At 42.6% G+C, this 22,568-nt stretch overlaps 1 protein-coding gene across 4 annotated transcripts in view; it reads left to right on the forward strand.

Moving 5' to 3' along the window:
- GPD2 (glycerol-3-phosphate dehydrogenase 2) overlaps positions 1-22,568 on the forward strand; it is a 262,935-nt gene that overhangs the window by 143,523 nt on the left and 96,844 nt on the right. For all 4 annotated transcript variants that reach the window (XM_073545647.1, XM_073545650.1, XM_073545651.1 and 1 more), the window contains 5 exons: positions 22-153; positions 4,443-4,601; positions 9,761-9,873; positions 12,399-12,477; positions 14,700-14,798. In XM_073545647.1, coding sequence (XP_073401748.1) covers positions 22-153; positions 4,443-4,601; positions 9,761-9,873; positions 12,399-12,477; positions 14,700-14,798 — 582 coding nt within the window. The remainder of the gene's footprint in view (positions 1-21; positions 154-4,442; positions 4,602-9,760; positions 9,874-12,398; positions 12,478-14,699; positions 14,799-22,568) is intronic.

Below are 22,568 nucleotides of genomic sequence, written 5' to 3' on the forward strand. Positions count from 1 at the left end.
ATTGTTGATTCTCTCCTGCAGGTTGCCCAGCACCTGGCTGCCACCTACGGTGACAAGGCCTTCGAGGTGGCCAAATTGGCTAAGGTTACTGGAAAGAGATGGCCAATTGTGGGGAAGAGATTGGTTTCTGAGTTTCCGTATATTGAGGCAGAGGTTTGTAATAATGAAATGTTTAAAAATGGAAAATCCTAGGAGAAAGAAAAAAAAATAAATTCAATAAATTAGGAGAAAAAAAAAAGTTAATTTTGAATGTATAATCTCTTACGTCAGAAAATGACAATGATTAAATTCAGAGTTGTGTCAAATGTTTTTTTTTTTTTTTTTTTACATTTTTGTCAAATTTTTTTCCCATATCACAATCTTTATTAAAAATAAAAAGGGTTTAATAGGAACATGTACCTCAAATTGTATACTTAACACTAATTATTATTATAGGCGCTTCCTTGATGATTAAATCCAACCCTCGAGAATGAGTCTAAAATAATTTCACTGGTCATTGTGAAAATTGCAAGATTATTATTTTTTTTAATTTTGAATAAAAATTGTGATATGAAAAAAGTAAATTAAAAAATACATGTAACACAAAAATCTGATTAATAAACAAGTAATTTCTGATGACACATTCCCTTTAAAGGCTCTCGTGCACATGGCCGTATTTTCAGACCAAATGCAATCCGACAAGACAGTGGATCATACTCTGATCAATGTTGTTCTATGAGGCCATGCACATGTCTGATTTTCTTCTCTGCATTCCCAAGTTTGATCCGGTAGTTGCATCACACTCAGCCATGGAAGTCAATGAGTCTGTGGGAAACATCGGACTGCACATCGATGACATCTGAGTGGAGGCCGATTTTCATGGACTGACACAATGAAGAAGATGGAGACATTTTTCTTCTCCATCTTTACCTTATCCGAGAAAATCGGATCACTCTCTGATCATAGCGTGATTAGCATAATTAGCCCGATTCCCTCGGATGAGAGAATACACGGTCTTGTGACCCTAGCCTAATAACACATGGGGCTTCTTTTTCGTATTTGTAAAGTTATAAAATTATAAGTTAAAGGTTCATTCTCACCATGGCAGGTTACACCTATCCATTGGATACGTGATAACTTGTTGATCACCAGGACCCCCAGTCATCCCAAGAACGGGGACCTTCAGCGCCCTGTTTAAATGTAACGGTGGCATGACATACACTATTGCATCATTCATTGACCATGGAAGTGTTGCCGAGTACAGTGCTCTGGATTTTCTGTCAGTCCCATAGACGATGAATGGTGCACATGCCGCCGCTACATTCATATGGATTCAGGTAAAAAGCCACCAGTGTGATCCTTGGGTATTAATCCACCATAACTTTCAGACTGATGATTCTCCACTTTGGTAACATCAGGAGAGGCTGTAGTCTGAGACTGCGGACTCCTATAATTAGACTATAATTTTTACCCACACGGTTCAACCAGGAGCACCTCCAAAGTTACTTTGTCTATCAAAAATGCACACAAACCTTTCCCGTTTTTCAAGTCCCATTTGACAATCCAGCTAGAAACACAACTGTTGGCCCTGTGGTCGAAGGGTGTCGAGACCCCATTTCTGAAGTGGGCCGAAGAAAGAGTACCCACAGGATAATGGAGGGCTAGGAATGGGAAAATCACTGAAAAAGACGCGTCCATCTTTGCACCCAAATTTTAGTATCCAATGCATATAAGAAAATGAAGCAATTTTGAATACGGTGCTGTCTTCTGCAGGCCTATATGTCTCCATGGTAACAGACTACAAACAAGCCATGTGTTGTCTGATTCTGCAGTTATTCGTTACTCCTTTCCATCAGCTCATCGCTAGGGTTGAAGGTAGTAACCCATGGCAGCTGAATTCAATACACAGGATTAGGTTGTGTCCTGTATACCCTGTGTATATCCTTCCCCCAATATATTAATAAGCTCTCTAACATTGGAACCTACAAAAACCTTCATTTTACTAGGCCCGGCGACATTGGAGGCAGTCCCCTTTGAAGTGCTCCGGCCTGGTTTTTAGCTCCTGAAGCTGTTTATCTGAATTGCGCCTCATATTTTGGCGTGCATTAATTTTCCCTCACTGGAGACATGACAGTATGACCATTTCATGAGGGAGACATTTGTCTGGATGACGATATCCCACATATTCCTTCACTGGGATCAGTTAATTAGGTCATATAAAATTTATTTATCTACTTCACTTCATTAGTCGAATCCACGTTAATTCAGTCACAGAGTAATTGGGAAATGTCACACCAGAAAAATGTTTTCTCCCTGAAATGGGTCATGTTGGTACGCCTGCCACTGTCATGCATTTCATTAGAGGAGGCTTTTTAAAATGAGTGACCTTACGAACATTTTAAGGATCTTTACTTTAATCTATAGAAAACCTGGGGAAGGAAAGAAGGGTTACGGGAAGGAGCAAAAAAGACAACGTAGTGCTGTCGTCTTTGGCAAAGATGGACACGGGGGCAAATTCTAAAAGGAAAACTTGTTTACCATAGCAGCCAATCACAGTGCAGCTTCTATTTTAGCAAAGTTGTACTAAAAATGAAATTTGAGCTATGATTGGTTGATGGGGAAAACAAGGTGATGCATCAAGCTTTACATAGTTGCTTAGGCATACTTCACAACTTCAATGGACAAGAAACAGAGACAGATATTGACACACTCCTAACTCCACCAACTCCTGTTCCCCCCCCCCCCCCCCCCTGAGGGCCCAAATTGTTCCCACGCAGTTTGATGTCCACTTTTTGGCAGCAATGCAGTATGGCCCCGCCACACGGTGTGATGCTAAAAAGGTGGCCCACTCACTCATTGATGCATGCACAGTACCGCCTTAGGGTGGTTTCACATTAGCATTTCAGGGCGCAGTGACGGCCTGCGCATGGGCGCCGCTAAGCCCCGCCCCTACCGCGCCTCCTCCAGTAGCTCCGCCTACCAGCGCATGACGCTTCATGCGTCCTCCGTCCCCTATCTTTATCACTGGGGACGCAGGCCATGCGCAGTATGCGTTTGGCGGCGCATGCGTCCTTTTGACGGTGCGCCGAGCGCAACCAAATTGCAACATACTGCGCACGGCCTGCGTCCCCAGTGATAAAGATAGGGGACGCAGGACGCATGCAGCGTCATGCGCCGGTAGGCGGAGCTACTGGAGGGGGCGGGGCTTAGCGGCGGCCGTGCGCAGGCCGTTCCTGCGCCCTGAAGCGCTAATGTGAAACCACCTTTACACACAGTGTGATGCCCAATAACCATTGATGCTCTTGCATCACACCAAACACTATGATGCCCCCGCAGTGTGCCTCACAGACCGATGCCCCAACCATGCCCTCCACAGCTTAATGCCCCTATTGCCCATTCCCACAGTATAATGCCCCCCACAGTACAACCTGCACAATGGTGCCCCTATCTCCTCCTCACAGTGAGATGTTGAAAAGAAGCACCACGCACTCACTGATGCATGCACAGTGCCCCTTACACTTAGTATGATTCCCCAATAGTAACCCCCACAAACATTGATTTTTTTTTTTTACAGTACCTCTCACACACCATGATGTCCCCACAGTGCCCCCACAACATAATGTTTCTATTGCCACCTCACACACGATGTTCCCAAAGTGCCCCTACTCTACTCCACCAGTGTTCCTCACACCCATCATGAATTCTCCACAGTACCCTATATAGCATAATACCCCCAACACTGCTCCTCACAGACTTCATGAATCCTCAAAAGCAAGATGCCCCCACAGCTTCTCCCACAGCATGATGTCTATAGTGCCACCTCATACAGTATGATGTCCTCACTGTGTCCCATAAATAATGAAGTGCCATTTCCTCCACCCACAACGTAATTCTTCTGCATTGTCCCTCACACAGTTTATTGCCACCAAAGTGCCCTAAATATACAGTATGATGCCCCCCTCCGTTATGGTGGCCCATAGTGACTCTTTGTCCATTTGTTTGGTGCCCATCCTCAGATGGCACATGTGAATGGCGGAGTAGGGAGTTACCAGCTCTCTCCTCCCTCCTCCATTGTATTCAACTGTATTTGTATCCCAAAGACACAGGTACAGTTGAAAGTGGTGAGATGCCATTGATCTCCCATGACAGCATGACGGCTCCCCAAATTAAGAACTGTCCATCTAGATCCGGTACAGCTGGAGTCTTGGCTTATGCAACCTGACCTCCCGCTATCACACTGGCGTCTCCTGAGGTAAACGTAAGGGCCCAGTTCTTATGGGTTGGATACACATCTCATTGTAGATTGAAAAGAAGAAAAGGAAAAAAAATCAATATATAAATATATCGCTGCCGCTGGTCAAAGATCGCCCTGATCCCCCTACTGATCTGTAGTTTTCCGGGTTCAGATGTGTCCGTATATTTAGTCACTGAGGCCTGTCATTTTGCTTTCGTTTTTGCCATAGGTAAAATATGCTTTGAGGGAATACGCCTGCACGGCTGTGGACGTCATCTCTCGACGCACGCGCCTTGCTTTCCTGAATGTACAAGCTGCAGAAGAAGCTTTGCCACGTATTGTAGATATTATGGCCAAAGAACTGAATTGGAAAGAACAAAAGAAAAAGGTATGGTACTTTGATATAATGGTCCCCTTTAAAGAGTTTTGTTAGGGGGTTAGTTGTAGTACCAGACACACGGTATTCACAAGAGAGGCGCGGTTGGTACAGTGAGAAACACTTTTCCTTATCTCACAAATCCACTTTAATAATTTTTCTGGATAGAAAATTGGTGACCATTGTGGACCTAAAAAAGACACAGTCTCCAGGTTAGTTGATTGTGAAGGAGACAGATCCAAGAATCTAGAGACCGCCACAAGGAGTCTAATGCTAATGTTGCTTCAGTGATACAAGGAACACTGCAGGGGCACAAGTGCTATTAAACCCCAAAGAATTAGTCCTTATGCTCGGAGCATTATTATCTGTCAAGCTGAATATCCAAATTAGGAATCAAATTAGTCAGTTTAACTAGGCTTGAAGATGAATTAAGTATGAAAAAATGGGAAAATATGTATATGATGCACTGTATAGGATAGACTAAGATAATACTGGTTTAAAGGAAAATTAAATATATATTAAAATTTTAAGGAGAAAAGGCATGGTCCACACCCCAAAGAGTATTACTGCCGAGTGTGTGTATATATATTATTTTTATTTATTCCATGGCGCTTTACATGTGAGGAGGGGTATACATAATAAAAACCAGTACAGTAATCTTAAATAACACAAGTCATGACTGGTACAGGAGGAAGAGGATCCTGCCCACGAGGGCTCACAATCTACAAGGGATGGGTGAGGATACAGTAGGCGAGGGTAGAGCTGGTCATGCAGCGGTTTGGTGGATCGGTGGTTGCTGCAGGCTGTAGGCTTTTCGAAAGAGGTAGATCTTCAGGTTCTTTTTGAAGGTTGGTGAGAGTCTGATATGTTGTGGTAGAGAGTTCCACAGTAGGGGGGATGCGCGGGAGAAGTCTTGTATGCGATTGTGGGAAGAGCCGATAAGAGGGGAGTATAGAAGGAGATCTTGTGAGGATAGGAGGTTGCGTGCAGGTAAGTACCAGGAGACGAGGTCACAGATGTATGGAGGGCACAGGTTGTCGATGGCTTTGTATGTCATGGTTAGGGTCTTGAACTGGAGTCTTTGAGTTTTGTGGAGCCAGTGCAGGGATTGACAGAGGGGAGAGAGCGTTGAATAGCGCTTGGACAGGTGGATTAGTCAGGCAGCAGAGTTTAGAATAGATTGTAGGGGTGCAAGAGTGTTAGAGGGGAGGAAACAGAGCAGGAGGTTGCAGTAGTCAAGGCGGGAGATGAGGGCATGGACTAGGGTTTTTGAAGATTCTTGGTTTAGGAATGTAAGGATCCGCTGCTAGGAAGGGAGCTATATAGGATAACACACAACCTATCTTCCCTAGACTCTTCCGGTATCTTTAATCACCTATTGGATATATTTATCATATAATTCTCTATCTTGATTGATAAATTATATAGACTATCTCTATAAGATCCTGTACCAACTCCTTTCTTAAGGAATTATTGGGGTATTTGACTTTAAAAAATACTTTTAAAAGGGTTTTTTGTTTATTCGGTTCCCACCCTTGTGATAATGCAAAATTTGGGCCTAAAAACATTTTTGTGGGGAAAATGTGTCTTTTTATTTTCACCGCTCTACATAATAAGCTATTGTGATGCACCTTTGGGTTCAAGGTGCTCACCACACACCTAGATACATTTTTTGAGTTTTCTAGTTTCCAAAATGGGGTCACTTGTGGTTGGTTTTCACTGTTGCACATCTGGGGCTTTCCAAACACAACATGGTGTCCGCTCTCGATTCCAGCCATTTTTGCATTCAAAAAGTCAAACGGTGCTCCTCCCCTTTTGTGCCCTTCCATGCTCCCAAATAGTAGTTTTCCCCCACATATTGGGTATTGGCTTACTCAGGAGGAATTGTACAGCAACAAATTTTGGGGTTCCATTTTCTCTTCTTATCCTTGTGAAAATTAAACATTTGGGGCTAGAGTAACATTTTTGTGAAAAAAAAAAAAAAGTAAAATGTTAATTTTCTTCCACATTATATTAATTCCTGTGAAGCACTTAAAATTTCCAATATTTTCACAAATAAATGCAATTCATATCAAACAGTATTTACCACTATCATGAAGTACATTATGTCATGAAAAAACAGTCTCCGAATCCGTGGGATCCGTTGAAGTGTTCCAGACTTATTACACCATAAATTGACACTGGTCAGAATTGAAAAATTTGGCTTGATCATGAAGGTGAAAACAGGCTTGGGGGGTGAAGGGATTAAAGTACATGGGTGCCTTAGGTTTTGCACCATCATGTAGTCTTAATTTGAACATAGCGTATAGCATGCAGTGGAGGGGATATTTCCCATCATTCTTTGTTCTCTAAGAATGTTACCATCTAATGTCAGAATAAAGCTGAACGCTGTCTTACCTTTATGCCTTCAGAATAAAAAATGAATATGTCTGGGTCTCATTGCCTTTTATTATAACCATCACCCAAGACAAGACTTGATTGTAGATATTTTTTATAATGGGGTACTGATCACATGACCCTTCGAGGCCTCGCTGTCATGTGAAAGATAAAGGAAATCCACACTGAGATGGCCAGTTAATGGAAGATAAAGACATTTATATTTAAGGCCACGTAGGAGCAGGGGATTAATTGGTATTCCATCTCTCTGTGCATATTGCCCTTCTCGATCCTCACATTTCTCATGCAAAATCCAGATCGGCTCACTGATTATGACAAATTGTTTTCTTCAACACAGAAAGAGACCTTTTTTTAACAGTTGTTTTAATTTTTCCTTTCAACTCCCTTGTGACATATGTTTAGTTTCATCTTCTCTCACGGTTTAATTGGAGCTGCACACCATTTGGTAGAGGTGGTTCTTTAGTGATCTGCTGTGCCTTCAAATACAGTTGGCACAATTAGCTGGCACCGTCCTTTAGTGGAAACCTCAGATTTGGGATTGTAACCCTAAATTACAACTTAATTTATTGATGATTTATGTTATTTGCTTGAGAGGGACTGAAGGGAAAATTACCCACCACTCTCCCTTGATGATCATCCACAAGGATTGTATTTGATGATCACTAGTGATGGGCGAGTAGCATCATTGCTCGGGTGTCCTCCGAGTATTTTGGCATGCTCGGAGATTGTTTTTCATCTCAGCTGCATGATTTGCGACTTGTGGACATGCTGAATACAAGTGGGAATTCCCTAACAAACAGGCATTCCACACATGTATTCAAGCTGTCTAGCAGTCGCAAATCATGTAGCTTAGGCGATGAAAACTAAATTTCCGAGCATGTCAAAATACTCGGAGACCACCCGAGCATGCTTGCGGAGATCCAAGCAACGAGTATACTCACTCATCACTAATGATCACTAAAGAAGCCTATCTGTATTCCATGTAGTGGCAACCTATTTTCTAGGTTGGAAAATCCAAAAATGGCTAAAAAAAAAGGTGATTTAGCAAGATATTTTTTGTAGGTTTTGCTACGCTATGGAGACGACTCCTACTGTTTCTTCACTAACAATTACACTTTCAGATAGTCTACTAAGGAACCCTAACATATCAAACTGCTATGAGCTTACCTGAATCAAAACGTTTGGGAATTTTGAGCTCTGGTGATCTAATTTGCCAAATCAAATATTCCTAGTTGGGAGCAGTACATTCATTTTGATCCTTAAGAGCTGATATTGAGAGCTTTTGGCACCTGAGCAATTGCCCACAATTGACAGCTAATCATTGGGGCAGATAGCAGTGAAACCTCTTGACTGATCCTCAAGTTATAGATAGGTTGTCCAATCTAAATATTTTCCTATAAGCTAAGCCATACACATTGGATTAAAATCTTCTAACCATTATACACCTACTCAGTTCTGCCCAATACAAAAAAATACCATCCAAATGTGAGATCAAGTGTCAAATGCATGCTCTGTAGCAGGGGTTCCCATCCTTTTGGCATCTCTGGGCCATATTGGAAGAAGAAAAGTTGTCTTGGACAACACACGGCTCTTTGGTTGCGCTAGTATAGTGTCACCAAAGGGTCTGCTTCCTTTGGAAACTGCACTGATTATGCCTAAATTGCAATATCAGTTCAGTTTCTGTTTTATTTTGTTGTTTTTTTTAGGTGGGCGTCAAAGAGAACCTGTGGGGATATTTGACCCTTTGGAAGTAAATAATCTAAACAATCCCTCTTAACTCTCTACACAGGCTCAGCCTGGGCCCACCATAGCATCCTCCAGTGAGCTAGTCCAACATGGTGTGGCTAGGTTAGCTTAGGAGTGAGGTCACTGCCAAGGAAGTGATGGGCCTGTTTTCAGTTTGTGGCCTCACCTGGAATGGTGGCTTTGCCTTTCTTTTGTTGAGCCAACCTCCAGGTAGCTCACAGCTGATGGAGCCTCTCTCTTGACTCCTGCCTCTTTTCATCCTTCTTCGTTTTTTTTTCCTTCTTGATTTTTTTCATTTGTTTTCAGTCTGTCTTCTTTCTGTGCTTCATTCTCCACTTGTTCCTTAGTGCACCGCCTCTATTCTTCCTCTGGTTCTTGCCCCCTGTGCATGGCCTGACAGGCAGGAACAATCAGCCGTTTGTTGCACTTCTCCACTCAATGACATCTAGGAGCTCTTGTTTCCCCTGATTCCTTCCACAGTGGCCATCCCATCGGGATTTAATTTACGCTGACGAAGAGAGGGGTGTAGTAGTCATGCAGGAAGAGGAGCTACACCGGCTGAATATAAAGCACAGCCGGCTATTGGTGTGGTGCCGCTAAAGAATTAGAAGTATCCTTCATAATAAAACAAGAATTTTTACCAGATTTTTAAGTAACATTAATAACGAACGCGTGCATATGTCTGTCTTATCTGACATTGCGACACAACAAAAAAAATCTATTTTAAGTAAACTACGATTTTGTGTTGGGCCGCGTTCAGAGCCATCCTTACTCTCGTGGCTGTCAGGCTACAAGTTGGACACCCCTGCCCTATAGAATCCGATCAACGGAAAAGAAGTAGAAAAAATGTCAAGTTATCAATGGCAGGAAAATTCCAAAGTTTTCAGGAGGCAACATGGCATCTTGAGATGAACTTGACCAATATTTTCCAATTTTTGGCACATGCAGATCCAAGTCATTAGTTTGGATTGTCGATGGCCAGCTCTACAGAAATTTTTTTATATCTTTTTTTTTAATTTTATTACTAGGAAGAACTGGAAACCGCAAAGCAGTTTTTGTATTATGAAATGGGATACAAAGCGCGATCCGAACAACTAACAGATCGATCCGAAATTAATTTATCCCCGTCAGACATAGACAGGTAAGAGGGTCAAGCGTTAAACCCCCGAAGCTCCCCATCTTACTTTTTCATTTCACTTGTTGTGTAGGCAGTACGACTTGTAATTTCAATGAGAATCTGTTCCAACTCAGTATATTTTGAATTAAATAAAAATCAATATACATTAGAAAATACAGCCAAGTAAAGAGACAGAATCTATTGCTGTTGAATACATATTTATCATAGTATCGCACCATCTTCTGTTCCTAATGGTGTAATATCCTACAGTGCAAGACCAAACAGTTTAACGATAAATATTACAATCAATGTCTGTCTGTTGTCGTAAAGGCACATTGATCCAACAATAGGGAATTTTACTGTACTAATCTATGCCTGTAAATCAATGTATCTGTATTTCTATCATTGCACTAGTAATATTCGCTATCTATACTTGTCCACTGTGGCTTGCACACTACACTACAGTGACTTAGAAAATGGCTATACTATGCTGATAATAAAAATATTTGTCAAATGCTGCAAAACGGTAAATCCTGTGTATCTGCTATGTATAGAGGTGTTACCTTTCATTGTAATTCTGTCTGTGATGATAATGAAACTGCTGAAAAATCCACTGTACAGAACAAGAAATGTGATCGTAATATAAGGACTAGTGGTCACTGAAATCTGCAAGCTTTCCGATTTTTTAAAAATACTAAATGGTGGCCCGATTCTATCGCATCGGGTATTCTAGAGTCTCTGTTAAAATAAAAAATAGTGATATACTCACCTCCCGACAGCCCCCAGACTCTTTCTCTCCTCTCACCATGCTCCCGGCATCTTCCGGTCCCAGTAATGCTTAGCGCGAAACACCGCTGATGACGTCGCGCTCTCGCGAGAGTGACGTAATCTCCGGCCCTTCTCGCTAAGCATTACTGGGACCGGAAGATGCCGGGAGCGTGGTGAGAGGAGGGACAGAGTCCGGGGGTCGTCGGAAGGTGAGCATATAACTATTTTTTATTTTAACAGAGACTCTAGAATACCCGATGTGATAGAATCGGATCTCCATCTAGTGTATTATACTCCTGTTACACCCGGAGCTGCTGTCACTGTTCTACTATTACCTAATGTATTGTACTCCAGTTACAGCCAGAGCTGCAGTCACTGTTCTGCTGTTACCTAATGTATTGTACTCCAGTTACACCCAGAGCTGCTGTCACTGTTCTGCTGTTATCTAATATATTGTACTCCAGTTAATCCCAGAGCTGCAGTCACTGTTTTGCTTTTACCTAATCTATTGTAGTCCAGTTACACCCAGAGCTGCAGTCACCGTTCTGCTCTTCCCTAATGTATTATACTCCTGTTACAGCCAGAGCTGCAGTCACTGTTCAGATCTTACCAAATGTATTGTACTCAAGTTACACCCAGAGCTGCAGTCACTGTTCTGCTGTTACCTAATGTATTGTACTCCAGTTACACCCAGAGCTGCAGTCACTGTTCTGCTGTTACCTAATGTATTGTACTCCAGTTACACCCAGAGCTGCTGTCACTGTTCTGCTGTTATCTAATGTATTGTACTCCAGTTAATCCCAGAGCTACAGTCACTGTTCTGCTTTTACCTAATGTATTGTAGTCCAGTTACACCCAGAGCTGCAGTCACTGTTCTGCTGTTACCTAATGTATTGTACTCCAGTTACACCCAGATCTGCAGTCACTGTTCTACTGATCTTGCGCATTCCCAGGGTTGGCACTTGTGCTGAACAGTGGCCCAGCTCACGGAAATGAAGATGCTTGCTTAAGATCTCAGGTGGAGGTCGCATAGAATAGTGACCTCTCGGTCATTGACATGAGACTGGCGGCAAGCAGAGAAAGTGAGAGAGGCCAGAGAGCTGTAAGATCAAGACCAATGAGCCTCCAACGGATCAATAGCATAGAAATTGGAGTAGGGTTTTCTCTGCAACGAAAGCAAGGATTGATAAAACAGTAATTTGGAGGGAACATTTATTAGAATTCCTGTATAAGATAAGATAATCCTTTAATCGTCCCACCATGGGGAAATTAAGAGCATTACAGCAGCAAGGCAGGAACAAGTACAGATACAGATGCATAAAGGCATTACATTGACAGTAGGTGGGTACATATACGAAAAAAAAAGATATAACCGGACTATCACAACTTTGGATCTATCAGTTCACTGTTTGGGTCGTTCTTCGTTTTGGACAGTGCTGGTTATACAGCCTGGTTATACTGGTTATACAGTATATGGAGTAGTTGGGAGAATTATGTGTCTGCTGAATGACAGTTTGATGGACAGCTATCTAAATGTGTAACGGGGAGTTTCATTGATGGCCTTTGTCAAATTACTTTGACTCTTGCACAGAGTTTGAAGAGTAATCTGGAAGCAAAAGGGATTAGTTGATGACTTTCAAATGGAATTGATGATCCTGAAATATTTGGTTTTAGCACAAAGAAAAATACCATAGAGAGATCCTATATTCTAGTTCATAGGAGAGATTTTTCATTGGTTCCTTTAATGAAAATAAACTCCCTTTCTCTTACTGTTTCACTAGGTATAAAAAGAGATTCCATAAGTTTGATAAAGATAAGAAAGGATTCATCACCATACTCGATGTCCAACGTGTCTTGGAGGTAAGCGATCGATGAGGTCCAGTAGGTGTAGAAGGGCGAATGGAGCTGAGCTGCAATACCTGACCCATCCCATAGACATGAGTGGCCCTTATGGCAGCTTACTTCCAAACCCTACCTAATTCCTGACTTCACGTCTGACAATCACCTTTTAAACACGGTCCCCAATGTTTTTTTTTTGTTTCAGCTGATTACTGTAAAAATGTATTTGCTCATGACCATGTTGTTATCAAATCAACAATGTATCAACTGTGTTATACATCTTCCCTTACCATCTTTTCTTTTCTGTCTCATCCTGTCTAATCCATCACCTTTTATGATCCACCTTACAAGTTTTTTACACCTTCCAAGTGATCTCTAAGGTTATCTTATCTTTCCATCAAGTATCTTCTCCTTCTACTTTCATCCAACGTTCTATCATCCAGTTTTCCAATTCCAGTGTTATGTTGTCCACCTTTATCTTGGTTTTCTGTATTTCATGTTCATGTCTGTTTTAGTCTGTACCTCTGTCTATTTCTGTCATCCATCGTCCTCCTGTCACGCTAAGTCAGGCTCTGTGTGATGCGACCCGAAGATCGGTCGGTCACAAAACAAGACAGACAAGGGGACAGCGGGGAAACAATTACAACGGTGGGCCCTGTAATAGGGAACGGGGAAGTGGACACCTCATGCCCTCTCCTAAGGAAGAGCCCTGAATTCTTCTCACGTTCCCTGTACAGGTTATTTCAACCTGTCGCCGACCAGGATACCTCAGTCCCTCACTTGCCCTGCACCCATCCCTTACTAGGGAACTGGCAAGTGCGGACACTGGTCCTCACCGCTGCACTAATAACACACCAGGAAAAATAACAGACAGGGAAAAATAAACAAACTTAGCTTGCTCTGCAGTCATGCACCGGACCGCAGAGGAAGGCACCAGGACACAGCTTCCAGCAGAAACACCAAGGCTCCAGATAAGCTGCTGTATTCAGCAAGGTTGGTTAGTGAATGACCAGTATTACCAATAACGAGCTAAGCACCTGACGACCTTTTTTAGGAAGGAGGGGGGGTGGTCACCACCTGCTGGCTAATTATACATGTAATAACACCAGCGGCCACCGGGGGGCAAACCAGCAGCAGAGCAACTACAGTTGTAGTAACACCAGCGGCCACCAGGGGCAAAAACTCGTATTAACCCCTCAGGGCCTGAAAGGAAAAGGGTTCATATAAGAGAGTCCAGACTCTGCCACAGATCCAAAAATGGATCATGACACCTCCTTGTAACGTTTTATCAACCATCCTGTCAAAATAAGTCTCTCTTTTCTCAATATCCTGCAATCCAAACTCCTCCATCTAATTTTTTTTTGAGCTATTAAACATTTTAAAAATTTTAAATTGATATTGTTAAATGTGCATTATGAGGTTCCCCCCCTATAATGCGCATAATGAGGTTACCAACATATAATGCCTCCATAAGGCACGCTAGTCTCCACAAGAATCAAAGTTTCTAGGAGAGGATAGCCCATTACCACCTATGATGGAGAGTAGGGTCGCTAAAGACTTGTTGGATGTAGCTATCCAAAAACATCAATATCGACCCTTTAAAAAGCCTTGCCACATGAAAGAATAAAAGAATCCACACTTTCTATAAACAGAGAGATGGTGCGGGCACAGTTGTCTAATTTAAAGGAATTAAAACCTCCTGGAATTACACCATAGGGTACTGTGCAAACTGCCTCTTTGGAGAGGAAGAGGTCATGAACTCTAGTGCCACCTATAGGAAGTGGCAATCCTAAAAGTCAATGTCGGCCCTTTAACGAGCCTTGTCACATGACTTAGGATAAGAACCAAAACCAGAATCTCAATTTGCAGACACTGTGTTTCAGGGTATGACTGCTCATCAGTGCAAAGTGTGAGATCTGGTTTGGCTGTGTGAGAGGCGTCTGACCGGCTTAAAAGTCTCCTCTTCAAGGAGAAACGTTACCCCTTGGATCCCAGTCAGACACCTCTCCCACAGCCAAACCAGATCTCACACTTTTGGGTTTGGGGGCAGAAGCTCAACTCTTACTTTTATAATTTTTTTTGTTGTAACATTGGAATTTGTCACGGACAGTGCCAGTCTTCTGCTCTAAAGGCCCACAGACTCATTAGAATAAAGGTGGCCTAACATTTTGATAGTCCCCATCGACTATCCAAAGGCGAAATGTCAATGTTTCAAATAATGGCCATTGTATCTTTTTTTCCAGAATATAAATGTGCAGATGGACGCCAAAAATCTCCATGAAATCCTGAATGAAGTTGATTTAAATAAGAACGGACAAGTTGAGTTGAATGAATTTCTACAGGTCAGTAGTAAATACACGTGGTCTAATGTGTTCGTATACTGAATGGCCAATGACGTACTGTGTGGAGACACATCCTTAACTAGTATAACTTGTACATTTCCAGGAGAAATTGCAAAGGAACATTGCAACAAAACAAAATCTTCTCTGTTCACTGTTTTTCGGAATTTTTATTTCATGAAGGCTACAAGTATTGACTAATCTAGATATGTCAGGAGAGCTGAAGGGTCCGATTTAACTCGATGGCAGTGCAGAGAGAAGCATGAAATTTGTTTTTTTGTTAAAAAAAAGTAAAGAACAGAATGTTAAGATGGATTTAAATTATATAGGAATTAAAAAAAAAAAAAAAAAAGTACACTAGATACATTTTCGACGTGTTGGACATTTTCTACTAGATCTTTTCCAAAGTAAAATCTATTATTCTTAAAACACAAAGAAAAGCATAAAAAATGTAGGATTCCATCGGCGCCCGCTGGTCTCTGCAGCCTGACAAAAAAAAAAGAATTAGGTTGACAGTTTTACACCCTATACAGATGCTTCTTACAATTGTACTGCAGATTCTTCAGATTCCATTAGTGGAATTTAGAATATGCAGGAAGACTTTTAGGCTCATCTTTAAAGGGGGTTATACAACTTTAAAAAGCAAAAACTTTCCTGATGCTGAAGCTTCGGCAGGCCCAGTCTCTCTTACACTGCTGATGTAATGATATGCCATACCCTCGTGTGAGCACAATCCCCTGTCACAGCGAGCAGTGCTGCCAGTATGTATGACATGTTTCTGATGACTGTTTTTCCCCATCTGACTGATGTTTAGTAAATTTTTATTCTCCCATTGGGGCCCTGGGTAATAAAAATCTAAACGTCGCAATATATGAAAGGACCGAAATTGATTTTCGTATGGAAACATCAGTAAAAATGTTCTACAGTATCTCTGATCATTCTTGCCAATGGACCTTTTATTTTATTTTTTTTTTAGGATTTTCCTAAAAATAGGATAGCTAAAAGGGAAGAGCTTAAAGGAAACCTGTAACCAGGTTTTCGCGATAGAAAGCACAACCACGACGTTTAAGGCTTCTCTTAAGCCCCTGTCACACACAGCGAGATCGCTGCTGAGTCACAAGTTTTGTGACGCAACTGCGAGCCCACCAGCGATCTCGCTGTGTGTGACACGTATCAGCAACCAGTCCCCCGCCGGGTATCGCTGATCATGCTCTAATGTCCAGGACATTTTTTTGATAGTTGGTCTCCCGCTGGCCAGCACGCATCGCAGCGGGAGACCATCGATCAGCGAGCTCCCAGCGCTGTAAGCAGATGCTGGGTGCTGGTATCCAAGGTAAACTGCAGGTAACTAAGCGTGCGCGTCGCTTAGTTTCCCGCTGTGTACCTTGGATAGCAGCGTGCTAGCGCTGAGAGCTGGTATCCAAGGTAAACAGCGGGTTTCAAAGCACCGCGCGCTTAGTTACCCGCTGTTTACCTTGGATACCAGCTCCCAGCGCCAGCACGCTGCTATCCAAGGTACACAGCGGGTAACTAAGCGATGCGCATGCTTGTTGCCCGCGTCGTCGCTGGTCCTGATCGCTGGTGAGATCTGCCTGTTTGACAGCTCACCAGCGATCATGTAGCGACACACCAGCGATCCTGACCAGGTCATATCGTCGGGATCGCTGGTGCGTCGCTATGTGTGACGGGGGCTTTACAGTATTCTAGAAAGATATAAAACCCATCTGTTCCATAAAAATGAATAAAGAACAGAAATAGCACAAATGCAAGGAAAATATTAAACAAAATTTTATTTCACAAGGAAAAAAGTTTAAATTACAACAGAAATAATTATCAAGCAAAGAAACCCTCAGTGGTGGGACCAAAAAATGCTATAGGCTGCTTTAACACATGAATATAACAATGCAATCCAAATTACTGGCCCTTTAAATGCTTGTAGCTAGGGGTTAATTATTAGTCCACCTCCGTAAATATTGCACTAAGCCCGACAATAGCCATAGCTTAATAAATAGGTACAAATCATTTAGAACAAAATAAATCTCATCCCCGAAAGATCAAAGCACATAGCCATACCAATAAAAAAGAGACAAATGCTTACATATGTGGAGCCTTATGCCACGTCCCTCACCCCGACGCGTGTTTCGTCCTCTTCCCTTTGTGTTATTTCTGTTCTTTATTCATTTTTATGGAACAGATGGGTTTTATATTATTGCATGAGGCACATTGATATTTGTTGGATCAATTTTTGCTGATTATAATTCTAGAAAGATGTATATAAGTTCCCAATCCCCTCTGCATAATGCAAAAGATATATTTTATTTCACCCGCCAAAGGTGCTGTCCGATCCGAAGGGTGTCGCTGGTATTCTTTTGGTGTATACTCTCGTCGCAAGTGCCATACCCCTGTTTGCATCGTGGGGATGACATGTCGTGCATCATTCACACAGTGTCCCCTATATCGCGCTCCTTCCCAGGCGCACTTCTCTCTGCCCTGTTGAGGGCAGAGCCAATAACTGTAATGTGTGTGCACCGGCTTTACTTTTGTGTTATTGGCGCTCTTTGGCCTCTCCTGGCACGAGTATTACATTGGTGCACCTGCACGGGATCGCGATTGATATTTTTAAAAAAGTAATACCTCTTCCAGTTCTCTGCAGAGCTCCCTCCAGCCTCTTATTTTTACTTCTCCTCTGTATGTGACGTCGTCTTCCTCTCTCTACACTATGCACTATGGCTTTCGAGCCTCTGACATCATGATGCTGTCTGCCTGAGGCCTAGTCAGTGCCTCGGGCGAAAGCAAATCATGAGCAGTCTAGTGAATGGACTTTGCCTTTCTTTATAACTTTATTCCATACACAGCTTGTATGTGTGACCTGACCTCAATTGGACACTTCTATTTCATATTTATGAACATCGTGTAATTTTTGCGCAGAATTTTTAGTATACTTCGAATCCACCACTTGATATTTATCCAAAGATAATTTTGGCACAAATTACTCCAGCGCAACTTTTGAATCACGGTAGTACATTTCCCAATGTTAGAAAAAATCGGGAGACCAATATGTCAAAAGTCGTGTGTTTAAGGCGTTGTCCAGGCTTGGGGTTCAAGTTCACTCTGTGACTGTAGACTTGTGAATTTTCACAGCATGCAGTTTGCACGCTGTCAGGATTTTCCAGTGCCGGCGCCAGCCGGGAGCTGGCAGGCACGTTACTCCAAGTATGTGAGCAACGACATGGAGAAACCTTCATAAGGGAACATCACACTGGTCCTACTCCCGAGATCATGGTGTGAGGTGACATAATGTACCATAGCTGGACCCCTCTAATCTTCATTACAGATACACTAATAGCTCAGTGTTGCATTGATTTGGTTGTGGAAACAGTGGTATGGCCATTCTGCCAAAGGATCCCAGGAGCTGTTTTTCAATACTTCAACGCTAGGCCACATGTTGCTCATGCTACCGTGAGCAGCCGGCATGGCTTAAAGGGAATCTGTCACCCCATTTTAGCCCTATAAGCTGCGGCCACCGCCATCAGGGGCTTATCTACAGCATTCTGTAATGCTGTAGATAAGCCCCCGATGAAACCTGAAAGATAAGAAAAACATGTTAGATTATACTCACCGGGGGGGGCGGAGTTGGGTGCGGTGTGTGTCGCGGTCCGGCGCCTCCCATCTTCATACGATGATGTCCTTCTCCTTGCTTCTCCCTCGGCTCCTGCTCAGGCGTACTTTATCTGCCCTGTTGAGGGCAGAGTAAAGTACTGCAGTGCGCAGGCGCCAGGAAAGGTCAGAGAGGTCCGGAGCCTGCGCACTGCAGTACTCTGCTCTGCCCTCAACAGGGCAGATAAAGTACGCCTGCGCAGGAGCCGAGAGAGAAGTAAGGAGGAGGACATCATCGTATGAAGATGGGAGGCGCCGGACCGGACCGCGACACCCATTGGACCGGACCGGACCGGACCCCCGGGTGAGTATAATCTAACTCTTTTTCTTATCTTTAGGTTACATCAGGGGCTTATCTACAGCATTACAGAATGCTGTAGATAAGCCCCTGATGGCGATGCCGGCAGCTGATAGGGCTAAATGGGGTGACAGATTCCCTTTAAACATGATGCCATGGCCTGCAGCGTCTCTAGACTTGTCTCCCATCAAGCACATCTGGAACGTTATTGATCGACAATAGCAAAGGGATCTACCAGAATACCTTCATTCTGATGATAGCGGGGGTCCTATCAGATGGATTGCAGCAAAAGAGTGATCATTTTTCCTGTCCATATACTGTAGCCATTATTATGGTGGGTAAACCGTTTTAACCCTCTCTCGGACAATTTACCCTAAAATGCTATTGTCCAGAATGTCGGCTAATTTAGCACTGGCCAAAATAGTCTTATGCTGGAGTAGCAGTAGAGCAGTAGTTTGCTTCACACTTGACTTGACTTCCTTACTGGGTTTGCAACAGCTTTGCATGCCAAGTTATTAAAGTCTATAATAATTTAAAAGCAGATATGGATTTAAAATTACATTTTTATTTTTAGTTGTTTTTTTACCAATTTATTTTTGTGCTTCTTTATTTTTTTTATCCCTTTTGAGCTTCCTGGAGAGCAACACGTTTTTTGAACACCCCAGTTCTGATCTGGCTGGATTGTAGAGTTTATTCCCGAGTTTATTTTTGCTCCGTCTTTCTTGTACTCAGGCAGGTATTTCAGCCGCCTGCCAGCTTTTTCCTGAGCCAAGGCGATGATGAATGCGGAACATGAGATAAATTAATGCTAGGGATTTTGGTCAATGTCAGCCCTTTCTTCCTGATGTCAAGTTAAACAAACAAGATCAAGGCAAAGGAAATGGTAATTGTCTCTCTCGAGATGAGCTGCAGATAAATGCATTGTTGAATCTAAATGCAGAAAATTTTCAGCAGCAGTGTCCAGCATCACAAAAAAAAGAATAATTATTTCTTAATACATTTATCACCGCTTCAATCAGATTAAATGCATATTCTATTAACCATTGACAACAATGAATTGTTCCTTTGAAATTATACTGGAAACATTTTTATTCCCTATTTGACAGGAAGGCCATACAGAGGATGGGTTGTATATAGAATTGCTTTTATATCTTCCGGGAAAACTTGGCTGTCATCTTGAGCCCAATGTGGAGATTGTAATTGCGAGGAAGATAAAGTAGACAATAATTCATTTTCATGATTTTAGTCGAGGCCGTAGGGAATCGGTATTGAGCTGGAGAATTTCCGATTACAAACACACAGGTGAACGCTTGTAACTCACCACCGTTTAAGACTTTACTAATCTCCTCGACAGAAATTGATAACTAGTTTCACGCATCATTTACAGACTTGCCAGGCCGAGCCGCCATTGAGTTTTTTTCTGACCAGAGAAAACACTTCATTCCGCCAGCAAAACACGCAACATTAGTCGAAAAAATAGTCCACTTTTTTTTTCTTTCCCCAGCAGATAAAATGTGTCATCTTAATAACGGCGGTGGAACAAACCCATTTATCTTCTGTACTTGTAAATATTAACCCTGCTCCTGCGCAGAAAGGAAGTCGAGAGCACCTGAAAACGTCGCTTATGTGCTTGACTGGGGTTCAAGCATTTGTTGTCATCATTTATCAAAGTACAGGATGCAAGAGCAAAGAAGAAATGTAACGGGAAAAGCAGAGGCTTAAAGGGGGTTTTCTACTTTTTGCAAATCCCCTGTCCTCCGATTGCCTTTTTTACCCTCCCCGGTCTAGCGCCTAGTCCCTTCCACTGTTCTCGGTGTTGATTACTGTCTGCAGTGCTGACTGCACGTTGACAGTGTTGCGGCCAGTCAGCGAGCTCGGCAGCTGTGTGTGACTTGTGCCATCAACTTCGGGTGAGCCGCTGAACTCTGTTATTGGCTGCTGTGCTGTCGAAGCAGATCAACAACAACAGAGCCTGGAACAGAGGAAGAGACTCAGAGCTGGACTCGGTGAGGGTGAGTCAATCCAACTTTTTTTTTTCTTTCTTAATAAACTGCAGTTGGGGTTTTTCCAAAACTGGATAACCTCTATAGCTTGAGCTATTTGGGCCATAATGCAAAATCTTTGTTAGACCCTTTCGCCTTGTGTCATCTTATGTGGGGAGGCAGATTTTTGCCAGCCTCACCATCAAATCCTTGTGTGACTGCGTCCGGTGCCCCGCCACAGCACTAGAGCTTGTAGGGCCATGCTTGGTGCCAATTTTGATTGTGACTAATGCAGCAGGGTGTCAGCTGTAGTGTACAGCTGACAGCGGCTGCATTTCACCTGTCAGGGGAGGCTATTCACTTCTATTTCAGGTCAGTTTTAAGTCGTATTGGTGGTCACTAAGGGGGGTTAATAATGGGCGTGCAAGAGTAAGACGTGCCTAATTCATAAAGAATCATGCCACTTAATGAATTAGGTTAATCTTATCGCTGGCATGTGTCTCCACCGGAAAAGTACTGCAGTTAGTGCCCAGAGTACATTTCTGGTGAAAGTCACACCACTAAAGTGGTGCAACTTTTGAAGAATTTGCCAGGCGGGCTTTGCCACATCGTCCCACCCATTTTATGGCCACTTGGGCAAATTTGGCTGGGACTTGTTTGAAAATATCAAGAGTTGCTAAATTTTTGTGCAACTTAAAGTTGCGCAACAATTTTGTGACTTTTCAAAGTTTTTTTTTTTATGCCAGAATTCTGGCAAGAACACTTTGATAAATTGGTGTCATAGTTCATTTCTACTTGAAGTGATGGATTTAGATGGAAGGAGTAATTTATCAGTTTGGGTGAAGATTATTTACCTACCCAATGCCCCTCCAGTGCCGATTCTCCTTTTCTGCCTCCGATCTTTGTTGATCTGGCTGCAACAGTAACGTTCTGTCGACATCACGTGAACACCGCAGCCAATTACTGGGCTCAGACGTCCGGTAATGAAAAATCCACAGGGAAGCAGTGAAGAACCGGTGGTGAAGCAGTAGTGGATACAGCTGAATTTGTTTAATTTATTTAATTGATTTCTTGAACATAAAATTAAAGCATGGGAGGTGAGCAGCGTTCCATTAAAAGGATTTTCCTGTCAAAAAAAACTTTAAAAAACAGCTCTGAATCTTAATAGAAGTCATGTTCATGACTCTACCCATGCTCCATTTTGGACACGTCGTGGACACGAACGGACCTAATCTGGAGGTTCACAGAGGTCTTTGTCCCGCAGAGTCACATGGGAATCCAAGAGATAAAGAAATGTGTGTGTAAAGGGTGTGTCACATGATCGCGCATGGGGCGGGGGGACCCGTCTAGGGATCATGGGGAGTGCAGGGATCAGACTTCGGTTTATGTTAGGATATGACCATCACCAGGGTCTCCTTGTACATTTTCTTGGTGTTTCGCCGCACGCAGGGCGTCCTCTCGGTCCCAGCACAACAGTGTTTCATTGCAAATATAGCAATAGTTAGAGCACTTGCTGGTCTGTAATACAGAATCTTAAAGACAAATTGAGGCCTAATTCCAGGAAAGGTGTTTCTTTTAGTAGCAAAACAAAAAGTAGTTTTTTTTTTAAATAATTTTTTTACAGGCAGTGATGCCAACAACAAGGTTACCTTTAGATTAGGTTAGCTTCTAGAAAGTCTGCAAAAGTCCTGTGTGATATAGTAGTTGGTGTGACACACTGAGTGCAATGATATATTACGGAAATCCATGGTGTAATGTATCGGTCAATGGCAAATGAAAGATTGTGACATTTGTTCCTGGACACACATTGGCTTAACATTTTTTTTTTTTTTGGTT

This window comes from Dendrobates tinctorius, unplaced genomic scaffold (assembly GCF_039654945.1).
Source record: "Dendrobates tinctorius isolate UK_male_01 unplaced genomic scaffold, ASM3965494v1 ptg000143l, whole genome shotgun sequence".
Lineage (NCBI taxonomy): Eukaryota > Metazoa > Chordata > Amphibia > Anura > Dendrobatidae > Dendrobates > Dendrobates tinctorius.